Source organism: Halichoeres trimaculatus, unplaced genomic scaffold (genome assembly GCF_033239565.1).
Source record: "Halichoeres trimaculatus isolate MK-OKI-2021-1 unplaced genomic scaffold, fHalTri1.1 fHalTri1_scaffold_11, whole genome shotgun sequence".
In the NCBI taxonomy this organism is placed as follows: domain Eukaryota; kingdom Metazoa; phylum Chordata; class Actinopteri; order Labriformes; family Labridae; genus Halichoeres; species Halichoeres trimaculatus.
Window position 1 is genome coordinate 4,353,164 of NW_027437189.1, and position 25,709 is coordinate 4,378,872.

The 25,709-nt window shown below is 42.3% G+C and overlaps 2 protein-coding genes across 4 annotated transcripts in view; one reads left to right on the top strand and one right to left on the bottom strand.

Annotated features, from left to right (window-relative positions):
• The first annotated feature begins 601 nt into the window (after positions 1-601).
• On the top strand, positions 602-8,873 carry tegt (testis enhanced gene transcript (BAX inhibitor 1)). Its single transcript, XM_074680536.1, has 10 exons — positions 602-713; positions 2,732-2,838; positions 2,942-3,050; positions 4,943-5,063; positions 5,151-5,199; positions 5,345-5,442; positions 5,530-5,609; positions 5,700-5,800; positions 7,481-7,556; positions 8,039-8,873. The coding sequence occupies exons 2-10, from the start codon at positions 2,783-2,785 to the stop codon at positions 8,060-8,062; spliced, it is 714 nt and encodes a 237-aa protein (XP_074536637.1). The 5' UTR covers positions 602-713; positions 2,732-2,782; the 3' UTR covers positions 8,063-8,873.
• A 2,382-nt stretch (positions 8,874-11,255) lies between these two features.
• nckap5l (NCK-associated protein 5-like) overlaps positions 11,256-25,709 on the bottom strand; it is a 68,215-nt gene continuing 53,761 nt past the window's right edge. For 2 of the 3 annotated variants that reach the window (XM_074681334.1, XM_074681336.1), the window contains exons 3-13: positions 24,887-25,027; positions 24,468-24,536; positions 24,340-24,378; positions 24,130-24,249; positions 22,703-22,795; positions 18,447-21,232; positions 17,991-18,120; positions 16,518-16,590; positions 15,757-16,035; positions 14,683-14,834; positions 11,256-12,394 (exon numbers count right to left, since the gene is read on the bottom strand). In XM_074681334.1, coding sequence (XP_074537435.1) covers positions 12,134-12,394; positions 14,683-14,834; positions 15,757-16,035; positions 16,518-16,590; positions 17,991-18,120; positions 18,447-21,232; positions 22,703-22,795; positions 24,130-24,249; positions 24,340-24,378; positions 24,468-24,536; positions 24,887-25,027 — 4,143 coding nt within the window. In that variant the 3' untranslated portion in view covers positions 11,256-12,133. Of the gene's footprint in view, positions 12,395-14,682; positions 14,835-15,756; positions 16,036-16,517; positions 16,591-17,990; positions 18,121-18,446; positions 21,233-22,702; positions 22,796-22,958; positions 23,193-24,129; positions 24,250-24,339; positions 24,379-24,467; positions 24,537-24,886; positions 25,028-25,709 lie in introns of those variants that run through there. The other variant, XM_074681337.1, reaches the window with a different exon arrangement.

Sequence of the window (25,709 nt, forward strand, 5' to 3'; positions counted from 1 at the left end):
GTTTTATCATAGACTGTATAACATTTGAACATTGTCACTGTGATGTCATTTACCTGCTTTAAAGCGGAGTAATGAAATTCACATGGGTGGAGGGCATACTGGATATACTACAGGGTGCAAGACCTGTTGGTCAGATGAGCTGTGCCTCTGATTGGGCAAAATTGTTATCTTTATCTTCTAAAATGGTGAGTTATAGGTATAACTATATTGTATACGCCAATAGAGGATTTAGAATTGAATAGAATAGAATATAATTACTTCATTGATCCAAAACTGGGAAATTTTGTGGTGTTACAACAGTGATTATCGGATACTTTTGAACAATAATGGATACAAAAGCATTCAAAATATTAGGAGTAAAAGCGTAAAAAAAACAGATTCAAAAGAGATGAAAAAAAACTTGAATAAATCAACAAACTTACTGAGTTTTAAAAATGATAAAATACAAGATTGACTCAGAAATCAGCTGAATGTAAAAAGTGTAAAAAAAAACCACATTATATCAATTCATTCAGTTGGTAGTATGCAGTTCACATTTCATACCACTTTAATATGTTGTAAGTAGAAGGTAGTTTGGAAACAGCCGTCGGCTCTCGTTGGTCTTTTAAAAGAATCGGCTCTAAGAGCCGGATCGTTCACGAACAGAACATCCTCTTGAGCAGGAAGAAGAAAGGCAGGCAAACAGAAAGCTCGGAGCAGAGGAGAGCGAAGAGGTGGGTACATTATGTTAACCTATTTATATGTCGTGTTGACATACGTAGTTAATTTAACAACGTTATTTAACGTTAGTAGGGAATAAAACGAGATGTCGAGCTGTGTTTTAAGACGAGTTAATGTTAGCTTGTTGCTCGTTGTGGAGCTAACGGCTACAGGTTAGCAACATTAGCCGTTAATATGATACTCATGCGTCAAACATTACTGACCGTTGGTTGGTTTCGCTGTAATATACGACAGTTTGTTAATAATTTACAGGTTTTTGTTAACTTTATTGTCAACTGAAAGCTACCATACCGCTTAAACGTACATTTTGTGGAGCTGTTAGCCAGCTAATCGTGATTTCTGTCGGTAGTTGTGACTCTCAACTCCTGACTTTTAACGCTAGCCCTGCTGGGTAAGTTAGTGATGTAAACTCTTATCTAACCAAACTACGCACTTTTAGCCGGAGAGACTTAAGAGTTATAAGGAGTGGAAGAAGTGGTCATCGTGGATTAAAAGTGTTAAAATGCTCCTTAATACTGTAACAGAAACGTTACTGTTTGAAAAAAAGACGTCAGCGGTTATAAATTAGCAGAATACGTTAAGTTTGACTCCCTCAGCTTTGCATTTTTAGATAAATAGGTCATATTTATTGGCACTACATTGTTGTGCTTTTAAATCTGTTTTGTAGTGAAATAATTGAGTTAATTTAATTTATTTTATTGCACAAGACAAGGCTCGTTTATTAACACTATACTTTTCCGTCAGGCGGTTCAAAGTGCTTCACACAGGACAAACAGGCATTTCAAAGGTCGACACAACAGAGAGACAGCTTCACAAGTGGCTTAAATGAATGTGTTTTAAGTGTTTGAAACAAGCCAAATAAATTCAAGCAAATAATAATAAATTCAAGCAAATAATAATACACACATAAACAGACGGTTTAAACGCTTATCATCACATTAAAAGTCTCATTCCAAATTCTGCAATGAAAAATATACATTAAAATGAGTGAGTCTCTTTAAATATATATATATGTGTACTTTTTTTTATTGCTTTTCCAATTTCATAAACACAAACTTAAGAAGAAAATCAAACAAAACACATAGATACAAAATGAGTAAATGAAAATGAAAAGATGATAAGAGACAGATAAACAAACACATATAGAAGATAAATAAAAAGACAAGCAGTCCCCATCTTCCAGATTCAGATACATGTGGACTTAAGAAGCCTGGGGACTAGACGACCACAGCAAAATACTTTTTTTTAGCCAGAAACTAAAAAATTATTAACCGAGATGTAGTGTCTGAGTCCCAGAAATTGTCTGGAGCATGGTTAAATAGACGGAAATAGGGAGTCAGCAAAAACTGTTTGCCAGTGACCTCCTGGATTACAGCATGAACCCCCTTCCAGAAAGTTTGAATGGGGTCACATGACCAAAACAAGTGGATAGACGCACCTTTATGTACATTACATTTATAACAGAGACTGGAAGTGTCAGGGAAGATTTTCTGGAGGTGTTTAGTAGGTTCAAAAGAGCCAGCCTTTAACCTAAACCTACAACTGGGAGCATAAAACCTTACTGCTGCAACGCCATGTGAGACTGACTTAGGCAAAGCATGACAAAATTCAAGTGCCAGACAACACAAAACAGCGGGAATAAAACATTGTGAGAGTGTAAAGACAGATGCAAAAAAATAAAAAATCAGACATAAAAAAGGGGAGAAAATGAAACCAAAAGGAAAAAAAGAAAAGATATGTCGCAGTTTGAATATGCTATGAGAAGAGTTTGGGGGGTTTCGTGGTACATTACAGTTTGAATTGTGTTATTTTTATGACATAAGCATGTTTTGTTTGCTTAAACCAAATCTGAAAGTTGAGGTAAAGCTCCTGAACTCTGTGTTGAAAATGTTTACTCTAGTTATCAGCTCAGGAAGGAGCAGTTCCTGTCTGTGAATGCTGCATGTCAACATTTTACTCATTAGAATATTTAACAGTTTCAGTCTGACCTGCTTCATCTGTCTCTCTGTAGAGGAGACTACTCACTGAAGACTGCCTTCGGGTCCCAATCCGTGGTTCCATCATGAACGTGTTTGACCGCAACATCAACTTTGATGCGCTCTTCAAGTTCTCCCAGATGTACGTAAGCCATGCGGTCGCTCTGTCAGAGTCAGATTTTATCTCTTCAGTCTGAAGTTTCCGTGACCTCGCCCTGTGCTCTCGTTGTAATCTGTGTCTGCAGATCTCACTCGACCCAGGTGCACTTGAAGAACGTCTACTCCTGCCTGGCGGTGTGTATGTTCGTGGCTGCAGCCGGCTCCTACGTCCATGTGGTCACACGTCTCTTCCAGGTAACGTCAGCTACGAGAGTCTTCAGGTGGATTCTTCCCAAAGTGTAGACAAGAATACATAATCTGCCTCATTTCAGATTAAAGAAACGTAAAGATTAGTCAGAAATAACACGCTGCACTGTGAGAGCTTCATCCAGAGTTTGTTCAGCTGTGGTTGGTGTATCATCACATGATGTGATGCATCTCCATCCTGTGTTCATTGTCATCTCTCACCCACTGAGTACATACCAGGTTGCTGGTTCACCTCCAGTCGTGGTTCATGTGACAGAAGCTGAAATGTTTCAAAAACAGGGAAACAAACAGGAAGTGTGACATCATCAGGGGTCTGCAGCCTTTTCTTTAAAAGGAGACATTCTGCCTCAGATCACCTGGATTAAAGTCATTCAGGAGCCACAAAATCTACTATATAGTCACAAGAAAGATGATAGCATGTAAAAAAAATCTGTACATAGTTAAAATCTAGTGAAGGACTATCTAAACAAGAAGTTTTTTTAATTTATTAAACTGAATATGAGATGTTAGTTTTTTTTAATTTAAAAAAAGCAAATACACATTAAAAAAGGTTTTCAAAATTTTAGATATTAAAAAATGTGCAATTTTTTTTAAATGCAAAAAATTCAAAAATTTGCAAAAATTTCAAAATTTTTAATAGAAGACATTAATTTGATAACATTTGTTGATTATACCACTTAACTCAACATTCATTTTTTTGCTAATGTCTTGCCACAAATCAAGCACGTATATTAAGCTGACACGTCAGTTAAATAATTCTATCTACACAGAATTAAAATCTGTATGTCTCCAGATTTGTCTTTTTGTAGATTTAGTTTTCTTACCAAGGCTGTAAAAAATAAAATAAATTGAAAAAAAAAAAAAGAAATATTTTTAAAAAACTTTGAATAATAAAAAAATTGCAAAAATTGATTTTTCCTATATGCAAAAGATTCAAAAACTTGCAAAAAATTCAAAAATTTTGATAGAACCCTTTTATTTGATAACATATATTAATTATCACTTAACATTTTTTTTTTTTGCTAATGTCTTGCCACCTATCAAGCATGTATATAATTTCAGCATGTTGTCAATTAAATTAATCCATCCAAACAGAATTAAAATCTGTATTTCCTTCCAGATCTGCCTTGGTAAGACATTTAGATATCTTACCAAGGCTGTTAAAGAAAATCAAAAACTTTGAAATTTGAAAAAAAAAGCAAAAAAATAAAAAAAATTAATTGAATATTAAAAAAATGCTTTTTCTTAAATGCAAAATATTTTAAAAAATGTAAAAAAATTCAAATTTTTTGAAAGAAGACTCTAATTTGATAACATATATTGATAATTTGCTTTTCTTCCAGATTTGTCCTCTTGTATATTTAGTTATCCTAGCAGGGCTGTCAAACTTGTTGGTTTTATTAAAAGATGTGATTAATATTTAGTTTAACAAAATGTTATGGCATGATTTTATTTAGTGTCAGTGTCTCAAACCAATACCCTCTGTAAAAAAAATATATCAAAAAAATTCAATAATATTTTTTAAAAGCTACAAAGAGTCACTGCACAGGAGCCAAAGAGCGGCAGGTTGAAGACTCAGGCTCTGGCTCAGCCTTTTTTAAACATGTTAATGCTTAAAGTTTCTTTGGACTTTAAAAGAGGCTGAATGGGGAACAGATGATGATGAATTCAGAATAATCAGAAACAGGTTTTATCTTTGAGCCAGAAGCTTCTCTCGTGTGTATGAGCCTGGACAGTGCAGACACATTAGAGACATCGTTAGCTCCACAGGTCAAAGTACAGATTCACTCAGAGTCACTCTCAGGTAAATCTGATGTTTAACCGTGGAGAAACTTCTCCGTCCACCTCATCATGATCCTCATGTCCCCTCTCCTCCTCAGGGCGGCGTGCTGTCTGTGCTCGCCTCGCTGGGCATGATGTTTTGGCTCGCCATGACGCCTCACAACTCAGAGACGGAGAAGAAGAGACTGGCCATCCTGGCTGGGTTCGCCTTCTTCACAGGTGAGGTCTTCGACATCGTCAGGAAATAAAACTGGACATGAAAGAAACACAGGAATACAAACACTGAATCTTTCTCTCCTCCTCCAGGCGTCGGCCTCGGGCCCACACTGGACTTTGTCATCGCCGTCAATCCAAGGTGTGTGTGTGTGTGTGAAAGGTCACTGTTTGTTAGTGTCTAACCACAGCACATGGTGAACAGAAGAAAAGCTCAACTTAAAATAATTCACATGATCAGAAATATTAACTGGTGCCTGACGTTCTGGTCTCCTCCTCTTCCTCAGCATCATCGTGACAGCCTTCATGGGAACCTCTGTGATCTTCATCTGCTTCACTCTCAGCGCCCTCTACGCCAAACGCAGGAGCTACCTGTTCCTGGGAGGTGAGAGACGCTCACGTTTCCTGGTTTCATGACGTTTGCTGAACTCTAAAATCCTGACTCCTCACTCTGATTCCTCTTCGTTCTCAGGCACCCTGATGTCTGGTCTCTCCCTCCTCTTCCTCATGTCCCTGATGAACATATTCTTCGGCTCCGTGATGCTGTTTAAGGTACCTGAGCCGACGCCTCGCGCTCTCAGCCTCATCAGCTCTAACGCCAATGTAACGTGTTGTTTACATCACGTCTGTTTGTCTGTGCAGGCTCACATGTACCTGGGGCTGCTCATCATGTGCGGCTTCGTCCTGTTCGACACTCAGCTCATCATCGAGAAAGCAGAAAACGGAGACAAGGATTACGTCTGGTGAGGAGCCTGACACGTAGATCAGGAACAGGAATTAACGAGATAACTAACAGAGAGTTTTAAATGAGTAGCAGTGGATTTAAGGGAACGTGTTTTCATTTATGTGAAGATAAGATCTAAACTAATCAAACTAAAGAGTAAGCATGGCGTCAGTTCCTCTAACTCCCCAGTCCCTGGTGTGTTTATCTTTTACCGTCACATGTTTTAACTACAAACATCCTCAGAGGAGTCATGTGACATTGTTGTGACTCGTTCGGCAGATGATTTATAGATGTTTGGTCGTACTGCTGAAGCGACAAGATGACCACACCCCCAGTTGTTGACAACAGCCCAGGAAGTTCAGGAAGGTCACAGGAAGTTTGGAGTTTAAACACGTTACAGTGTCTGACTGAAAGATCCTTTTTAGACGATGGGAGTTGTTCAGATCACTTTTACATTTCCACATTGCTCTGGAAGCATGAAAAACAAACATTTATTGTAGGGCAGAACAATTTCTGAAAAGAATCTAATTGCTAGACTTTTGGACCAGTATTGTGATTTAGTCTGGGATTTTTTTGACATTTATCTTTTGCATTATTCACAAAACACCAGCAATAAATCAATCTGTAGCAGGGGTCTGCAACCTTTACTTTCAAAGGAGCCATTCTGCCTCAGATCACCTGGATGAAAGTCACTACAGAGCCACAAAATCCACTTTCTCCACACAATACAAACCTAATGCAAAAATACAATGTACATAGTTTAATTCTAGAGAATGATTATCTAATCAAGAAGTTTTTTGAATTTATTAAATTAGACATGTTAATTTCAAATAAATTTGCAAATATAAAAAAAATGAATTAAAAAAGGGAAAATTTAGAAAAAAAAAATATTTCAGATAATTGCAAAAGATTTAACCATTTTTTAATTTCAAAAATAAAAAAAACGTGTAATTTAATAAATTTGCAAAAGTTTCGCAAAATGAAAAAATTGTGAAATCTAAACATTTGCAAAAAAAAAAATTAAAAAAAAATTTGATAAACTTGCAAAGCCACAAATCTACTTTATCTTCACAATGAAGAAAATTAAATGCAAAAAATATGTGCATAGATAAAATCTAGTGAATGATAAACTAAACAAGAAGTTTTTTGAATTTATTAAACTAGATTTGTGATGTTTTAGTTTTTTATTTTTCATAAATTTGCAAATAAAAAGAATGAATAAAAAAGGAAAAAATTTTGAAAATGTTTGAAATTTTAGAAATCTGCACATTTTTTAAATTTACAAAATTTACAAAAAAATTGATATTTAATACTTTTGGAAAATGTGTTGAATATTAAACATTTAGCAAAATTAAAAAAATTGAAATTTAACAATATTGCAAAAAATCTTTTAAAAAAAATGATTAAATGTAAAAATGTCAACAGTTTTTGAATATAAAATAAAACCTTCCAAATTATGCAAAAAAATACAAAGTTTCTTAAGGCATACTTAAATTTGACAACATATGTTGATTAGTTTGCTTTACTGGCTCAGATTTATTTATTTTACCTTTATTTCCAATGACGCCTTTGAGATTTGATCATTATGTTCTGTTACATTGTGATGTGGGTTTCAGTTCGATTTACTGTTGAGCCCTGATTTTCTGTCAAACACTTTATTTAAAGATTCTGACACAAACTGCTCGTGTTGTGTTTTCAGGCACTGTGTGGACTTGTTCCTGGACTTCGTCACCATCTTCAGGAAACTGATGGTAATCCTCGCCATGAACGATCGGGTACGTTCCCTTTTCTGTTCCTGTAACGCCACAAATCAGCAGCTGCAAAATAATCAGGGTTTTCCCAGAGGTCCAAAGTGATGAGGAGGTCTCTGCATTTCATTTCTGTCATGTTTCAGACTGGTTAGATATTCAGGGAAGAGACTAAGAGCGAGAATGACCAAGAAATTATCCCAGAGAGACAAAACACGGACAGTATTTCATGTCAAAGTGTTAAACTTAAACACAGCGAGCGTTAGTCAGCTTAAATGTCTTGAATTTGGAGCCTGAGAGCTTAACCATAGATGCTTCTAAATGTAGGACTGAGGCTGCACGTTGTTGTTAGCGATGACACAGTGACGTCTGATGATGAAGTGAAGGCTTTGTGCGTGTCTCAGTTCCACTTCAGATAGAAACACCAGGTTATCATTTGTTTTCTCAGCCTCTTGCTTTAATTGTGTCTGTACGTTTGTGTCTAAAGTCGTTGATTTTCTCTCTTTCAGGACAAGAAGAAAGAGAAGAAATAAAGAGAGTTTGAGGAAAATAAAAAATCTGTGAGGTAGAGGTTCAACCTGCAACGCACTTGGTGCTTTTCACTTTCTGTCTTCATTTATTGAATTAACTTCCTCTGTGGTCTTATCTTATCAAAGAAACTCTTTTTCTGCTTTTTTTTCCAAACTTACAACGAAGAGGTTGAATGTAAGTTTCTTGTTTTACTAACGCTAGTCCCACAAATGGCTGTGAAGGGATAGATCCACGCTGCAGTGAACGCGTTTGGCCTGTAGAGGGGAGTGTTGCCTCACGACGCCTCCCTGAAGCTGAGCAGCTCCTCCTGAAGGTTTTCATATTTCCTGTCATTTAGTGCCATAAATTAACAAACGACGCTTCAGCTCCTTTTGAGTGCGAGCTTCACAGAAGGATCCAAGGTTAATTTGAGGTTATTTCAGCTTATTTATAGTTTCCTCTTTAGCGCAGTGTCACGAGATCTTCTGTCCCATGATATCGACAACAGATCCCCCTCTCCCCCGTCCCCACTGAAAGAAATCCCTGTATCAGTTTGTCCCACCCAATCAGCTCTGCGACCCAGTCAGAGGCCTGTCGCAGCGTGACAAACACTAACTCCATCTTTAGTCCGGAGAGCGCGAGTCGGAGCTGATCGTGGTTTCCTCCTGACGTGAACGGAGACGCGCTCTGACCCTTTGTGTAAATTTCTCTCAGTATCTGTTGTCTAGAGACTAGTTTGCCAAACCATTTGATGTAAACCTTATGATTTACTTCTCTTATGATTTCTAGATGTAAACTGTGAAGAATTTATTTTATTGATGTAAAATTGAAACTAATAATTTGATACATTTGCTCAAATAAATGTGTTGAACGTATCGAAGTGACTTTTTTTTATTGTTTTCAAATGATTCTGTCTTTAACCTGAAATTTAAAAAACTAATCAGATTTCAGCTTCGTAAAACATCATTTTGTTGTCATGATGCAAACTTTCGCCCGACAAATCGAGCGATATCAGGGGATGTGGATTTCTGAGATGTTGACGTATTTTTGATCGGTTTTGTTGACGTTTCATCGACAGAATTGCTTGAAATGCTCCAAAAATATAAGGAAGGAACTCAACTTGCTCTTTAGAAAACTCCTGAAAACAAATGTTAGTTCGCCTCATGAATGGTGCATCATCCCCTCACATTAGTTGTGGAATTGTGCGAAGTTGCACAAGAAAAACCACCTGAACTAGTTCACAGAAACTTATTTCCAATGCAGAGCATCTGCTCCTGCTCTCTCCTCAGGCCGCACACACCACTCCCTGATTGATATTTAGCTCCACACCGTTCCCAGTTTAGACTCTCACCTGCAGCACAGCATCCATTAGTCATTTTCTGCCTCCTGAGAAACTTTCTGCACCAAGTTTTGCTCCTTTTTCAGATCATGCTGACACTAAAGCAGTGGAAAACTCTTAAAGAGGGGGTACAAAGCTTTGGTTTGGGCTTCATATAGCTTAGAGCTGCTGTCTCTATAAGGCTAACCCCCTTCCCTCTGATTGGTCAGCCACTTGGGGGCGGATCTCGTGAAGATCATGTATGGAAAAGCAGATCACCTCCTCCTGTCACCCTTAGATCACACAGGCCACTTTGACTTCCTTTTCTTTTCTATTTTCAGTTTGAGCATTTTCTCTTGCCCAAATAGTTGAACAATTACGGTAATGAGAACAGCTTGCATCAGTTAGTTTGTTATTGTTGTGAATTATTCCCTGCAGATTTCTATGCAATGCTGTAATACCATAAACCTCACCACAAGGCTCGTCTTTGCTTTTTTGAGGAGCTTATTTGAATTTTTTTGTCAGCCCAAATGTTTGAGTACTTACGGTAATTTAAAGAGCACTTTTTAAGGCTCAAACACACCAGATGCGTCTGCAGTGAGTTTCCGTTCTGTCACAGCAAACGGATCAGATAGGTTTCCATTCAAGTCAATGTGTCAACGCCGAACGCATTCTGCGGGACAGGAAGTTGTGACAGGAAACTACTTAAAAAAAACCCAGTGACTTTCAAAATAAAACAAAATCAGTTTCTATTTGACTCCAGCTGACAAACGCAGTCAAGATGCAAAGAAACAAGAGTCGGACTGCAGATGTTTCTGGTGTAATTGAGGCGTTTAAGTGGGAGTGCCAGTGCTCCACTGGGTTTTAAAGCCTGAAGAAGCATGTGCCCAGGCTGCAGGTGGTCCAGCAATCTAGGGCCATGGCTACACGAAGCTAACCTTGCAAAGCAGATGGACCTGCCTGATTCAGTTTCTGAACTCCTGCAGGTCCATCTTGCCAGGCTCCAATGACCAACAAATTCACTCGGCTAAATTCTGACCGGCCCAATCAGGGAAGAGAGGCGGGAGCTGTGGGAGCAGACGTGACGTCAGCAGACTTTGGTACTTGTCAGCGTTCCTTTGATTCTTGAGTTAAATTTATAAAAACGGAAGCTGTCTTACACGTTTTTCACAGCTGTTTCTCGTGATTCAGTAGTTGTTCATCTATTGTTTCTTAGAAGCATCGGCTCACATAAGCTACGACATACCATGGCTTGATGTGGATTGGTCCGTGGTGAGTGTGTTAATCAGAACGGTCGTCCAATCACCAGCTGCAGATTTTTTCTTAAGTCCCGCCTCTGAAAACAAACCAGAAGAGCTGTTACCCAGATGGACTTGTGAAATATTTCCGTGGCGGATATATGAAACTGTCCGTCTGGCGTGTCAGGTTAAGACGTAGCTGCGTATCTGGGAAAACGCAGCTAAAAATGATGTTTTCTGAAAACTTCAGCCAAAGTGAAGATTTTGGAAAACTCTGGTTTCATGGTTTGGAGTAGACGCAGGGAAACAGAGTTTTTGGCTTTTAAGCGTCACAGCTAATTGAAGGGGGCTCATTCTAATTGGCTGCTGAAAAACACTGACAAATATGGGTTTGAAATGCCTCAAGCTGCACTTATCGGCAGATTTTCCCTGTCGTGTGTGGACAAAAGTATTTTTAAAAAAGAATGAGGGGGGTGCATAAGTTTTTGAAAATACCTGGCTACATGTTTACAAGGACAAAGTCTGTTTCCAAATGTCATCCCCGCTCTCACCTTGTTCCCTTCTCTATCCGCTCTCCTCTCTAATGAAAAACATAAAACACCTGAAAAAAATCAAAGCTGCTTCCTCCACACGTGCAAATGACGCCTCCTCACAAAGCGCTAAATGAAAACATTTTAATTAGAAAGTTGAAAAAACGGCAGTAGGTACATAGGACCTCTATCGGCTAGGGAACGAACAGCAACAGAGATGTTGAAGTACAAGATATGAACAAAATCTACTAAGCGAGGACACGTTCAATTTTCACAGAAAGATTACAAATAAAAAAAGAAAAGATGACTGCAAATGATGAACATCAAAATAAATAAATAATAGAAATACATATTCATTGAATAATGTAGCCATTTCTCTTATCTATGTTATTATTGCTGGTATATATTACCTTTAAATGTATTATGATTTAAAAACAGACATTTTCTGACAACCTTCATCGGTCGACAAATCAACATGATCGATAAAATCGTTTGTACATTTAAAACCGTGATGTTCAGCAACAAAGAATCACAGACATGAACATTCATTTTTTAAGGAGCTTCATGTTTTGTTTTTTAAATACATTATGTGGTGAAATGATGATGATGATGATGTTTTCATACAGTACAGAACGTCAGCTGTAGATCTGATCGGCGCCTCCAGAAGGCGGCGATCAGGAGTGACTTTTTTTGTGCTAACTTGAGCGTAGCCATGCGTTTTTCTAGTCCTGTACACAAAGAGAGTCCACAGTCAGTCTGATGGTGAAAAAGTGAACAACCTAGTTTGTTTTGGTGGCTTTTGGCTTCATGTTTATTGGAAAATCCTGAGGAGAAGTCTATCCGTCCATCCTTCCAGTTGCAACTGAGAAACGGCGTCACGCCACGTTATTCCGTCAAAGAGGGCACGGTTTGTTTTTTCAGTCAGCAGCATCAGAGAACGACCAGGAGAGCAGTTCAGAGCTGGCTCTCGTCCTCGCCGTCCCCCCCTCCCCCCCACGCTTGGCCGGCTCATCCTTGGCTGCCGCAGGACGACAGACTGTCGTACAGAGAGTCGCTGAGGGACTCGGGGGTCTCCAGGACCTGAGGCCGGCTCGGGGAGATGGCTTCTTCCGGACGCTCCCTGAGCAGCTCCAGCCCGGCCTCGCGGCTCATCTCGGGGACGCTGGGAGTGCGAGTCTTCCCCCGGCGGCTCATCCCGGACTGGGCGGGGACGGGCAGGCTGCCGGGGTCCACCACCCGGCTGGAGGAGGGGACGCCGGCCTTCACGCCCTGCGAGGAAGCAGAAGGAGGTCATGTGATCATCTTATGTAACGCCTTCAGGTGAAAGCAGAAATGTGAATCTTTACTCTGCAGCTGATGAATAATTAGTGAGGGCAGAATGTGTTTCTGTGTTCTTCATTATGTAAGACCTGAGCTTTAAAAATGGATCTCAGCTTTTCTGCTGCAGAGGATTCTCACTGACCCAGATCGCTCCGGCTCAGGCTGCAGCCTCAGAGCTTTCCCCCAAGAACAGGTAAGACGCCAAGTCCAGGTTAGAAAAACGATTAAAAACGCTTTTCACTTGTTTCGTCGTCTCTAAACGAGCGTGTCCTGCTTCGTCTCAGAGCAGATGGTGCAGCAAACTGTACAGATTGTGGATCCTGGAGGCAAATATGTGATAATATGCTCTCGACAAACGATGCTGACTTTTTTAACCTTTCTTCAGACACTTCAAGCATTTTGTTTGTCCTACAAGGAAAAAGATTATTTTAAGATAAGATTAAAGATCACCATTTGAATCCATTTAAAGACAGAAACAAACGTCTTGTTAGAGACAGATTTGGGGTAAAAATCTCCCTCAAACTTGGTGCCATCAGGGTGAGGTTTCGATTAAAAACAGAAAATCTGATAATGAAAATAAAACTTTATTCAGCTTTTTTGGTAGCTGAAACTTTGGACATCGTGGCGGTACAGAGAAGGAAAATAAGAAGTCTGGAAAAACGGTTAAGGCTACAGAATAACGGGGCTGATTTTTGTCCGGATCTTCTTACGATCAAAACCAGCAAAGGCCTGGTTGTCTGATGGCCACCCTCACTATAAATTCATGAGAAAATAATAAATCCACAATTTTTTAACTTTCACTGCATCAGATCTTTTCAGCAACATCAGAGCTATCCATAGATATAAATTTATAATATATATTTTTTTATATGTATTATGTCTTTATGGCCTTTCTGTCAATAAAAAACACATTTTTTAAACAGGAAAAACAGGAAATATTTTCTCAAACTAAAATATCAATTTTAAACTTGGGACTAGAAATCCTGTAGAGTGTGGGGGGCTCCAAGAGGAGCCCCAGAGGGATTATCAGTCTACGTCATCATAAAGATGCAGAAGCAGCGTTTAGCTCCATTCATTCAGACTAGTTAGCGATTTTTAAACTCTAAGTTCAACCTGTTATCAGTATAAAAATGTACGGTTGTTCTGTGGTCACTTTTTAGAAACGATACTATACAACAGAGGAAACGTCTATCAAGTTTGGACCGTCACAGAGCAACCGGTGTTTTGAAGTTATTAGCAACCATGCTAACTAGTGACCCTCAGCTGACAGTATCATAGACTGTAAAAAAAAAAAAAAATGGATGTCCGTTTGCTCGACTCGAAGTGAGGTCTCCACAAAAACTGCTCCCCCTGGTGGCTGGCTGCAGTATAGGTTTAAAAATCTGTCTTTCCAGTCATTCCAGATGGGCTGTGGTCAAACTTAAAAAATTATTACATCTCGTAGAAATGTTGTGGTGATTTGAAGATATCATTTGGCTGTCTTGTATTCAAGTTCCTCTTTTTTTCTGAAAAGTTTCGTTTTCATTAGTGATACGAGGTTAAAAACGAGGCTTTACGTAACGTTTAACGATGATTGACAGCTGCCGTTCTCGTGTATTTTTTGGGGGGGATTGTAAAATATGTCGGGAGGTGGAGTCAGGAAATGATTAGACTCTTGAAAGAAAAAAAAAATATTATTTTCATCACCCAGCTCCACTCAGATTCTCCCAGAATCCCTCATCGTCTCAACTGCACAGACTCCAAACTGCTACAATGGTGGCGCCGAAGACGGCGGTATTTTGGCTTCAAAACCGTACTATGATAAATGGCGGAGCCACGCTGTCCACTCTATATTCAGTCTGTGGACAGTATCAGTCATTAACGACAGAGAGTCACCAGTTAACAGGGTCACACTTTACTCTGAAACACCGGCGACATCTGAGGGTGAATAATTAACTCTTGACGTAGATTTCTGGTTCTTTTATTATGAACCGGGTCTCAGACTCAGCAGTCTGTGTGCTCTTTTTGGTCTGGGAGGGTTTCTGATTTATTGACACATGTTTACGTCCTGGTCTGTCACAGTCTGGTGAGTGTCCACAGGTAATGCAGTCATGAGCATCGAGTGACAGTTGTGTGTTTAAACTCCTCTCTGGGTACACGCCTGATTTCTCCACCAAAAAGCGTCTGTCCACCCAATATCTGCCCACTTGCTGCCATTTCACAAACTTTTTTCCACAATCCTTTTTTTGTATCCTCACCCCTCTGAATGGCGACCCAAAGGACACAGGTTCCTCCTCTTCTTCCTCCACCGCCAGGTAAACCTCTGCAGGACCCGCTGGAGTCTTCAGGTTGGGGAAGGTCCAGGTCTTTGAGCGCGGGGAGAACATGTTTGCTCCATGAGCTTCTCTGTCTGCAGATCGAGAAAAACAGTCACATTTGAATCATTTCAGGGCAGGAAGTAATATTTTTATTTCACCTTTTACAGTAAAGAAGACTGGGAACGACAGGAGTGAATTTAGGAGGAAAATATTTCACTTTAAGATTTAATGTGATAAAGAAACAGATTTTTTAAGTTGTTGCTTTTGAGGCTTATGAATAGATTAAAATACTCTTAAAGTTTGAGGCTTCATCAAAACTGCTGTGAGGAGTTTAAACCTGATTATAAAACAGAATAAAAATGATCCTAATTCTTTTTTTAACCCACGAAAGCAAAGAGAGCATCAGCTACAGGACTGATTATTTTTAGGTGGTGGATGATGCCGAGTGGGTGTTGGATGAAGAGTTACAGCACGCTGCAGAAACAATCCATTTATACAGAGTGACACAAAAACAAGGCCATATGTTGGTAAATACGACTTTCAATATAGAGGACAAGATCGGAGGTATTATTTTGACCACAGGGGGCGCCAACATCAGCAAAAAACACATCTAAAGAAGCTTTAGGGAGCATGAGCTGGATGTGAATGATCCCTATGGCTCAGCAAAGGCCTAAAGTCCTGTGACAATCGTGGAAACCAGGATAGAAGAAGCAGTAAAAGTAGCTGCAGTACACCTCCACACCAGTAGAGGGCAGTAAGCAAAAGATGGAAGTCATACGGCAAAGATGACATCATAGAAAGCCATGAAAAGGCTGGTTTCTTGGAGACAAAGAGAATCCAAAACTTCTGAAAAACTTCATTTTAAGGTTTTTAAAAATCTCAGAGCTCCACCGGTGTTCCCGTTTAAATCGCGACCTTATTAACTGGAGACTTTCAGCTTTAGATCATCTCATTAAACCAAAACAAGGAAGTATCCTGAGGACTTCTTCTGTGTTTCAAGCGTTGTAAATTCACCTTCTCGGATGACGCCAGCAGAGCCCCTCCCCTCCATCACGGAGCCGTACTGAATCGTGGGAATCAGCTGTTTGTGCGGGGCGTAGCACTCCTCCTGTGACGTCAGATCCCGCTCCAGAGTGCGAGCCCGACGCCCGGCTCTCCCGGGGGAACTCGACGAGTGGTGGTCCGCCCCGACCCTCGTCTTGGAGAGGCCGCGTCCTGCTGCGCCGCTGCTGCAGTCTGGGAGGGGGAACGTACCGATGCCGCTGTCCAGGGTGTACGTGGAAGCGCCGGAGCCTGAAGAAAGATGTTCACGTAATTAATTAGCAAATTAAAAAACAGATGTTAGAAACGAAGAAAGAGGTGTAAACTGATGAATTCTACTCTCTTCATTTCTTCTCTGAATGAAGCCTCTGCACAGATCCTCCTCTGGGGCGTGCCCTCATTATTTACCTTTGATATGCTAATACAGGTGTTTTTACACACATATGCTAATCACATGTTTCTGCCAAACCCTGACGGACTGAAAGTTTAAGATATTCAACACCCTGTGAGAGAAAATCTGTCGTTTGCATCGTTAATTCTTTGCGTTTTCATCCTCCAGTGTTTTCCCCTGTAACGTCTCACACTGTGCAACACTTCATACATAAATTAATTCCTCTATTCCAAGACTTCTTCACTTCCACAGGAGTCTGGTTTGATCCTCCACAAGGTCGTTGTGCTCCCAAACCTTTAAAGGAAGCAGCAGAGATATTTTCATCCTGGCACGCTCGTCTTACCTGCAAAGTGCTGGGAGTGAACCGAATCTGCCAGGTTCTCATCCGATGTGATCTTGCCGATTCTGTCTGATCCCTGCGTGAGACGACAACAAAGCAGCAGATGGAAGAGGTGAGCAAGATGAGCGTCTCGGATTCAACACGCAGGGAAGCAGCTAACAAATTAAGAGCCGAAAGACGGAAAGGTAAAGAAGGAAAATTAAGAAACAGGAGAATAGCTTTCCTCCTCTGCCTCCAGCTTTCATCCAGTAACGTCTCACTGAGCGACATTTGTGCTTAGGCTGCTTGTATGAAACTAAAGCTCTGGACTTTCTTCAGAAACTCAACAACTCTAACAGCTGACGTCTTTAAATAAATGTTTTTATCATGATGTGAAAATGTAAGAGCTCAAAATACACATTAGCATTTTCCCGCCTTCAGTGAGTCACATGACCAGCTGCACGGAACTCCCAATCAGCTTGTGACATCATCACAGAACTGCTGCAAGGAACTCCTAATCAGTGTGTGACATCATCACCAACTGGTATGTGAGGAGTGAAATTGACAGAAGTTCTAGAATTAGCCCTTCATATGCCACAATTTTCACCAAACCTTTGCAAAAATATACTATTTTTGTTGTAAATTTTGCAAGGAATCCATCCATGTCATTTGTAAAGCTGTATGACTTTTACTTTTTGGTCTAGACGCCCAATGCTGCAGCTTGTGTGAAGCTGGATGCTCCTTTTCCATTCATTCTAATAGGGGGAGCCGAGAGGGCTTCTTTGCGGTTCACCAACTTTGCGGGCTTGTCATTCAGAAACCGTTCAAGAAAAAACAAATTCACGAATAAATTTTGTAAAGCAGGGTCTACTCTGTCATTTGAGCGAATTTCAAGCTGATACCATTTATGGCCTAGAAGAAGATAACTTTAGAAAAAGGGCCAAATGTGGCCAAATTTTATTTTGAAAGGCAAATTGCCAGCTTCCTGTTTGAGATAGGTCAGGGGTGTCATTGTATGATTTGTGGATCTTAATAAGATTAACAATTGACGTTAGTTTGATCTCTCTATGACATTCCTACTGCCATTTAGAGCTGTTTTAGTGTGCCTAGGTGGCGCTAGAGTGCAGATTTTGGCATGTGGGGGTCAATTTAGGCATTATATCAAATTTTTTGCAGAATGTGAGGTGTGTGCCAATTATTTCAGTTTATAAGCACAATTAGGGGGGTCATATTGGGGTTTAAAGAACAGAAGGAATAAGAAGGAGAAAGAAAACAGAGTAAAACAATAGAACCGAAATTAAAGTGATGAATTGGAGCAGGAAAATAAACATTTGGAGATAAAAATGTTGCCTGAGGTAAAAATAGTCTTTTAGAATAGAATTTAGATACTGATCCTGACATAAAAACATCCTGATATATTTTCCCCATATCGCCCCCTAATGGTCAGAAGCAGAGTTTCCTGATGTTTACAGTCTTAGGAGGACTAATCTGACGTACCTTCTCGATGTCGTCACGGCTGGTGGCGTGGCTGATGATGTCGCTTTGCTGACTGAACACCGGTTTGGACGTCTTACAGTCGAACGAGAGGCGGCGCTGCGGCACGCTGATCATCTCCTTCCCGTCGACTCTGCACATTCAGTGCACACAAGTTGAGTTTGGGTTAATTATCAGATTATCATCACTTCAAGAGTCTTTAAAAGAAGAAGACAATCACCAAAAGGACCTTAAAATGAGAGAAGTGAAAGGATGACTTGCAAAGTTTTTATCTTAAGCTTCATGTGGCGAGCTAATCTGTGGTCACGTTGATTAATAGTCTGTGGTTTGGAGCGCTGAAGTTCAGAGAGATTCGAGGAGGCGACAGATAACACTGACAGAGAGAGCGAACTTAATATTTTGATGGAGCCAGAAAGGAAAAGAAATTTCCCAGAGGTCTTTGTGTTTACATGCTCTCACCTGTTGAGCAGCTGCTGCATGAAGTTATCTGAGCGCGCTCCTCGGTACATCACGGCCAGCTGTCCCTGAGCCTGGTCCATCACCACCTCACAGGAGTGACCCCTGCCCGACCTCTCCACGTACGCCCGCTCCTCCTCCAGCGCCCTCCTCAGCCCCTCGGCCTTCTCCATCAGCGTGGAGATGTTCAGACCCTCCACGCCTTCTTTGCAGCGGGTGGCCATCTTCACCGAGTCCCTGCCCACGGACGGGATGTTGATCTTCCACTCCTTCTTCTCGTCCTTCGCCTTGGTGCCGTCGGTCTTGCGGCTCAGCGCGGGGAGTTTGCTCTTCTTCAGTCCGAACCAGCTGGCGATGCCGTTGGACGCTTTCTGCTTCACCTCGCCGCTCTGGCCTCCTCGGTCCTGCTCCTGCAGCTTCATCACGTTCTCCTCGATGCCCTTCATGACCTTCTGCTCGATGGCTGACTGCGGGCTCGGAGCCGGCTGCAGCGGCTGCTTCTCCGCCTCAGCTGTCGGGGGTCTGGGCGGAGGCGGCGGCAGGCTGTCTCCGTACATCGGGTTCTTCTTTCCTTTTCCAGTGATCTTCGTCCTCTCCTCAGATTTGGACGAGTAGCGCGGCGTCTCTGTGGGTTTGGCCGCTCTGTGGACTGACGGGGGCTGGCACGGTTTGGACGGAGACTTTGGCGGGATTTTGTTGGGGCTGTTGCTGCTATGAGGAGCTTGTTTGAGGTTATACGCCAGGTTGAGCGAGCCGGGACACTTGATGTTGTTGCGTAGAACCTGTGGAGCGTCCGCGTTTGGTGACGGTAAACCAATTTTACTCTTCGATGCTTCTTTTGTCACGCACAGTTCCTGTTTCTGCTGCGACTTCACCGCCTGCTCGTACATCTGAGACGAGCCCGGGTACTTCAACCCGACACCCTTGGGTTTACTGTCCAGAGAGTCTGAGAACTTGGAGTGTCTCTGCTCCTCTTTGTGGAGCTCCATGGGCCTCTCTGCCGTCTTACTCCTCTCCTCTCCGTACGTCCCCTCGTTCGCGGCCTCCACCGGCCTCAGACCGACCTGTAAGTCCTCAGAGCTCCTCAGCTTGCTCAGCGCCGCCAGTCTGTCTTTGAAGGCGTGGTGACTGGAGTCCGCCTGGGATCTCCCCGCCCCAGACACAGGTCTCTTGGGGATAGACGAGGAGTCGCCCCTCCTGACTGGAGGAGGCGGCTGCTGGGTGACCTCTGAGCTCGGCACAGTGGCGTCGGCCTCGTGTTTCTCTCTGGGTTGGGCGTAGCTGGCTCGGCCCTGAGCTTTGGCGAGCCCCGAGGCGCTGGGCAGGCTGTGGTGGTTCACCCACACCGGACTGTCTGAGTCCTCTTCGTCGTCTGACGTGGACTCTGATGTGGACGAGGACGACTGCTTCCGCTGAGGTTGGGGGTTGAGGACGCTTTCAGGCAGAGACTTCACCAGCTTCCTCTCGGCGCCGTTCGCCTTCGTCTGGGAGGGGAGAGTGGTTCTCTTCTCGAGGTTCTGGGGCGGCTCCTCGTCTCGGGACATGTTACAGACGTTCTCGTAATGAGGGATCCTCTGAGAAACCTTAGGGGAGGAGGAGGACGTGGACGAGGGAGCCGCTATCTTGGAGCCTCCTTTGGGAGCAGAGAGGCTGCTGTAGCTTATGTCTTTAACGGGCGCCGCGCAGACGTCCTCAGGCTGAGGGGGGGACGTCGGCGCTGAATGTGTGGCGGGGTAGGACTCAGACCTGCAGGGTGGAGGAGGGGGCTGCCTGCACCGCTCTGTGGTGGTGGCTCTGCGTGTGGGGACAGGCGAGTGGTAGACCTCGTAGTTGTTGGTGCGGCAGGGGATCCTGGAGCTGCGGGTGAGCTGCGGGCTCAGACGCACGGCGGACGCTGAAGCCTGAGACTTCTCTCCTATCGACGGGATCTTCAGGAACTTGAGCAGCTTGGACGGAGAGTTGATGGCGGCGGCTTTGACGTCGCTGAGGCAGGACGGGCTCGGGCTGACGGACGCTCCGGCTCTCACGGACGAAGCTTCCTGATCGGAGACGTCTTTCTCAGGGATGGCGGCGGGGTCGATGATGGAGGCGACACCGTTTTGAACGCCTTCACTCGCCTCCGTGTCACAGTGGGGGATCTGTTTGTCCTTCACAGCGCTGAAGCCAGTGAGCTCCTCAGAGGCACTGTCGTTGAGGAAACCCTCGGAGCCCTCCTGCTCCTCCACGCTCGGATCAGCTGAGCCGGAGGGGCGGGCGGCGCCTGCTGGCTGCTGGTGGGCTTCATTCTTGGTGCATTGTTTGGAGGCAGCCTTACTGTGACATTCGCCCGTAGCAGCTGCGGGGCCGGCGTGTGCGGCGTGGCTCTGGGTGGAGGAGTTTGCTTTAGAGGAACTACAGACGTGGTTGCATGGCTTGGGAGGACCCTCTGGGCTCCTCTTGCAGTGTAAACAGCAGGTGTTCCCCCCCTCACACTTCACCGCCCCGTCGCCGTTGACATGCTGGTGTGTGTCAGCGTCCGAGCGCGAGCAGTGGCAGTGTGTGTGGTGGGGCTGCAGAGGGAGGGGCTCAGCAGCAGCCAGAACAGCCTCTGTGGACATGAGCACCTGGCTGTAGTCGCAGAAAGACAGGCTGGTGGTGGACGGGTGGAACTTGAGAGGATCCGTCTCCTCCATCTTGCGGAGGACCTCCAGGATGTGTGCTTTCTTCTTGAAGAAGGGGGACAGGGCCTCCATGGAGGCGGCGGGGCCTCGGGGGCCCGGGGAGGCGTGCTGTGTGCGGTAGCCGTTTCCCTTCAGACAGAAATAGATCACAATCATTCTCAGAGCCAAACAATCGCTTCATGAAGACCTTTGGAGCGAGTGCGTGCAGGAAGTGAGTGCAGAGCAGATTAGCTTTTTAAAGCACAAAGATTAAAGTGAGGAAATGTCAGAGCGCCATAAAGAGAGAGCTAAAAACACAACACATCACCTGATGGATCTGATTTTATAAACCTCCTAATCCCCAGAGGATCCAAATCTTAACATCCAGAGATTATTTTAGCCCAAACAATAATCTGATTCTCAATTTAACTGAAGGATTTAATGCTCTAACCTTTTCAAACTCAGACGACTTCTTTCTTTTTCAGCCTCTTGTGGCCTGGCCCAACTTTTTGAGATCATCTGATATGTTGTAAGACATGAGTTCATGACATTTGCAAATCATTATACTCTGTTTTAATTAACACTTTTAAAACGTCCCAACTTTTTTTGAAGTTGCGTTGTAAATAAATATCAGAAATATTGAATATTCCTATTGATCCTGATGATTATTCATGTATAATTTACTCCTGGTGACTAATGACGATTTCATGACTTCTTCATACTGACTCGAGTGTCTTGTTGTCACCTTAAATTATCATCATTTATGACTTTTACCATGGTTTTTGTCCCTCAGTTTGTGTGCACGTAAGGACGAGGATGAGAGACACTAGAAATGATTTTTGGAGGTTAAAACAAAAGTGAAAGCCAGCCTTTTTTAAAAAAGATGTCTGACTCTGAGATCAAAGATTTTTTTTAATATTATTTCAAGAGATTTAAAAAAACTTACTGGCTTAACTTTTCATCCTTAAATCCTCTTCCGTAGTGTTTGACTTTATTTATTTTGCTGCAAAGAAAAGTTTACTGTTCCCTTTAGGGACAGAAAATTAATCTATCCACATATTTTTTATTTTGTAGAAGTAAATACGAGATTTCTTTCTTTAAAAGTTGAAGATATCAAGACATAAATCCTGAAATGTACTTCTCCATACAGGAAAATGTGTTTTCCATTACTTAAAAGTTCATAAAGTCACAAAAAGTTTACCTTATGTGCCAGTAAACTGTACTTTTAAGTCGTGAAAATTACAAATTTTCCTGTAAGAAGAAGAAGTAAGAAGTCACTTCAGAATTAACGTCTTTGTATATAACAGGTAAGCGTTTTGCAGCCGTGAAGCAGTATGGGAGTAAAAGTGTTTACAAGCTACATATAGCTACATCCATTAATCCTTCAGGATTAATACAGTACTCCATCAGTTTATCTGTCCATTTATAGTTCGAATATAATTAGAGTTACATTAACATGTATAATCTTTGAGTTAAGGAAAGATTTTGCCAATAAATAACTTTGTATAACTTCCTCAGTTTTGAAGAAGAAAGACTGTATCCTCATTCATCAGCTCTGATTTAATCCCCCGTCTTCACCTTCAGTGTTTTAATCTCTGCTGTGAGCTCTCTGACTCTCACCTTGGCTTGTGCTTCAGTCTGTGCAGACTCCACCTGTTTGGCAGAGTCATTGTGCAGCTGTGCATTGTAGTCTGGGAGGGGTCCCGCCTGGACCTGTAACAGGAGAGTCATGAGGCAATTAAAGGGATCCTGTACACATTACAGGCTATAACACACACACACACTCACACACACGATGACTGAAGGCACATTGTTCTGGCATCTGCTGAAAATAATACGAGCAGAAGTGAGAGACTGGGACTCTTTAGTGACTCACCAGAGTTTGAAAGAATGAGGCTGGCGTGAATCAGAGCCTGCTGAAGTCCCTTTTATTTTACTGGAGTATTTCATTCCTCTTGAGGGCAAATATCGTTTTTTAGTCCTCAAAATAATCTGAGGCCTCAAATCCCTTCGTTGTTTTATGCAAATGTGACTGATTGACAAGCTGTTAGCTGGGTGCAGCTAACGATAGCACAGCTAGCTCCACAGCCTTCAGTCAACCGCTCATCTTTACACTTCTCCCGCCTCTTCTTGATAAACGACCAATCAGAATCAAGAGGGCGTGACGTCTGGTATCAACTTTCTCAACAACAATGGCGGACCTCCGTACAGACGAGAAATTATCAACCATCAACGTACGCTCGTATTTTCGATATTTCTGTCACTTTTTTTTTTTTTTTTTTTCTTACAGTTTCTTGTCAAATTGTAGTTGAAAAAAGACACACTAAGCACATAAAGTATTCCTGAACAGAAAAAAATAAGCATAACGGTCTTTCCTAGGTAAGCGGAAGTAACGGTTGGAGTCCTCAATCAACGGAGTCGTTGTATTAACCGGAACACCGGTTGACAGACAGGAGAGCGGTATTTGGCTAGTCGAAGCTCTTTGAGGCCTTTAAGAAACGGCTTTGACCGACAAAGGCTTTGCCACCAGCGCTTGTCTCCTCTTAAGTGTTAAAAAATCCATCATGGGTGCGAAAAAGCACCATTAAAACCAGCATAGGCTGAGTTTCGTTGAAGCTAACAGGCTAACTGCAGCGCTACAGTCTCACTCTGTGGTGTTATTTTAACTGAAAGGCATTCGTTGTTATCTCACTGCCCCCTACTGGTCTAATAGGGGTTTTCAGTTACCTGTATGTTTTCTCCTCCCTGCTTTTTCCTGTTTTACATATTCTAATCAGGTCTTTAGCTCCTATGTTTGAAACGTAAACAACAAATGGGCCACAAGAATAAACTAGTTTTGTTTTAAAGGAACTGAAAGTACATTGACGCTCTTGTCAAAACGGACACAGAGCTCCAAATTTAGGCACTAGAAGCAGCTAAAAGGTTTGTTCAACTGTATGTTTTAAATATTTGCAAGGTTGAGTGTTTTTGAAATAAAGCTTCTGCAAACACAAGTAGGAGCTCAGAGTGTACTCTTTAATCATGACGGGCAGCTTGAGTTGATTTACCTGGTAGTGAGCGGTGGGATGGTTGGGCAGTTTCTGCTGAAAGAGCTCACAAAGCGCTCGGTTCTGTCTCTCCAGGTCAAACACCAGCATCTTCAGCTTGATGCACTCCTCTCTCAGATCCTGTTTTAGTGACACATTAAGCCGTGAGACACCTGACAAACCTCATCAAAATAATCCAAACAGTGCTGCAGGCGTGTAGCTACATGTCACCTTCTGATTCAGCAGAGCCTGGACCACGTGGTTGGCCACCTATGAACACCAGAAAAGATTAAATATTACACAAGAGGACGGAGCAGAAATTAATCTAAGTTAATTGATATTCTGCAACATGAACTCACCTCATCCAAACATCTCTCATACGCTTCTCTCTGACTCTCATTTGCCAACATCAGAGCAGAGTTTTCTGCCTGCGAGGTAAATAACAACTTAGGTATTAATGTCATGCAGATAAACATGGTATTAAGAGTGCATAAACACAGATTTTTAGACAGGAGTGAAATTAAAACTAAAAGAAATGAGGCAACCAGAAGAAGAAATCAGGTTTGCAGGATGAAAATAAAGCAAACTTTTAGTGCACTTTTGCAGGGATTTAGTTCTTGTTTCCCCACGTTTACATTTTTAGAGTTTACTTTCTACATTTTGAGCATGTTATGACATGCTGGGGGATTTCTGATTATCATAACAGGATTATGTGTCCTGTAAAACAAGGTAACACTGCATATTTCTCCCTGAGTGAGTGTTTCCTTTGTCCCCTCACCTCCAGCTCCCTCAGTCGGTCCATGAGCTCACTGCTGTTGTCCTCCAGGTACGACTCCACGTCAGCTTCCTCGCCCTCCTCGTCGGTCCCAAAGTCCTCCTCACACATTCTCTGTTCTGTCTCATCAGACATTGTTCTCATCTGAAACACAGGAGGAGATACTGCATCTGTAAACGTCACCCCAGCAAAGAATACTCTAAGCATGAGTCACTCTGGATGGATGGCTTCAAGATAAAGCTCCTCAATGTCTTAGCAAAGTAATTCTTATTCAGCATTTGAACAACAAAAAAAGTACCCAGCAGTGAGACTTTTTTAACAAAGCATTATCTGTAACATCCAGTAGACATATAGTGACATTACTGTTCACCCATTGGCTACATTTTTGTCCACCTGACACCACAAACTAATGGAACCACCCCCTTTGCGGGCAAGAAAAAGCTTCCTGCTGCTCTACAATGGTGGTGTGCACAGAGGAGGATTTGACTTTTTAAAAATTAGCTCTGAAGTGCCCTCGTTGGGAACCAAAACGTGTGCAAGAGTGACCTCTTTGAAGCCAAAATGTGCGCCAAAACATCTGCTAGGGGGTCCTTGGTGCCAAAATGTGTGTTAAAGTAACCTCCTGGTAGCCAAAACGTGCCAGAGTGCCCTCGTTGGGAGCCAAGACATGTGCTAAAGTGCTGTTGTTTAGAGCTAAAATGTGTGCTTAAGTACCAACTTGGCAGACGAGATGTGTGGTAAAATCCCAGAGTCTGAGCCAAAATGTGTGCTAAAGTGCCCTTAGTTCACCCAAAACGTGGTTACAGTGCCCTGTTTAAGGCTAAAA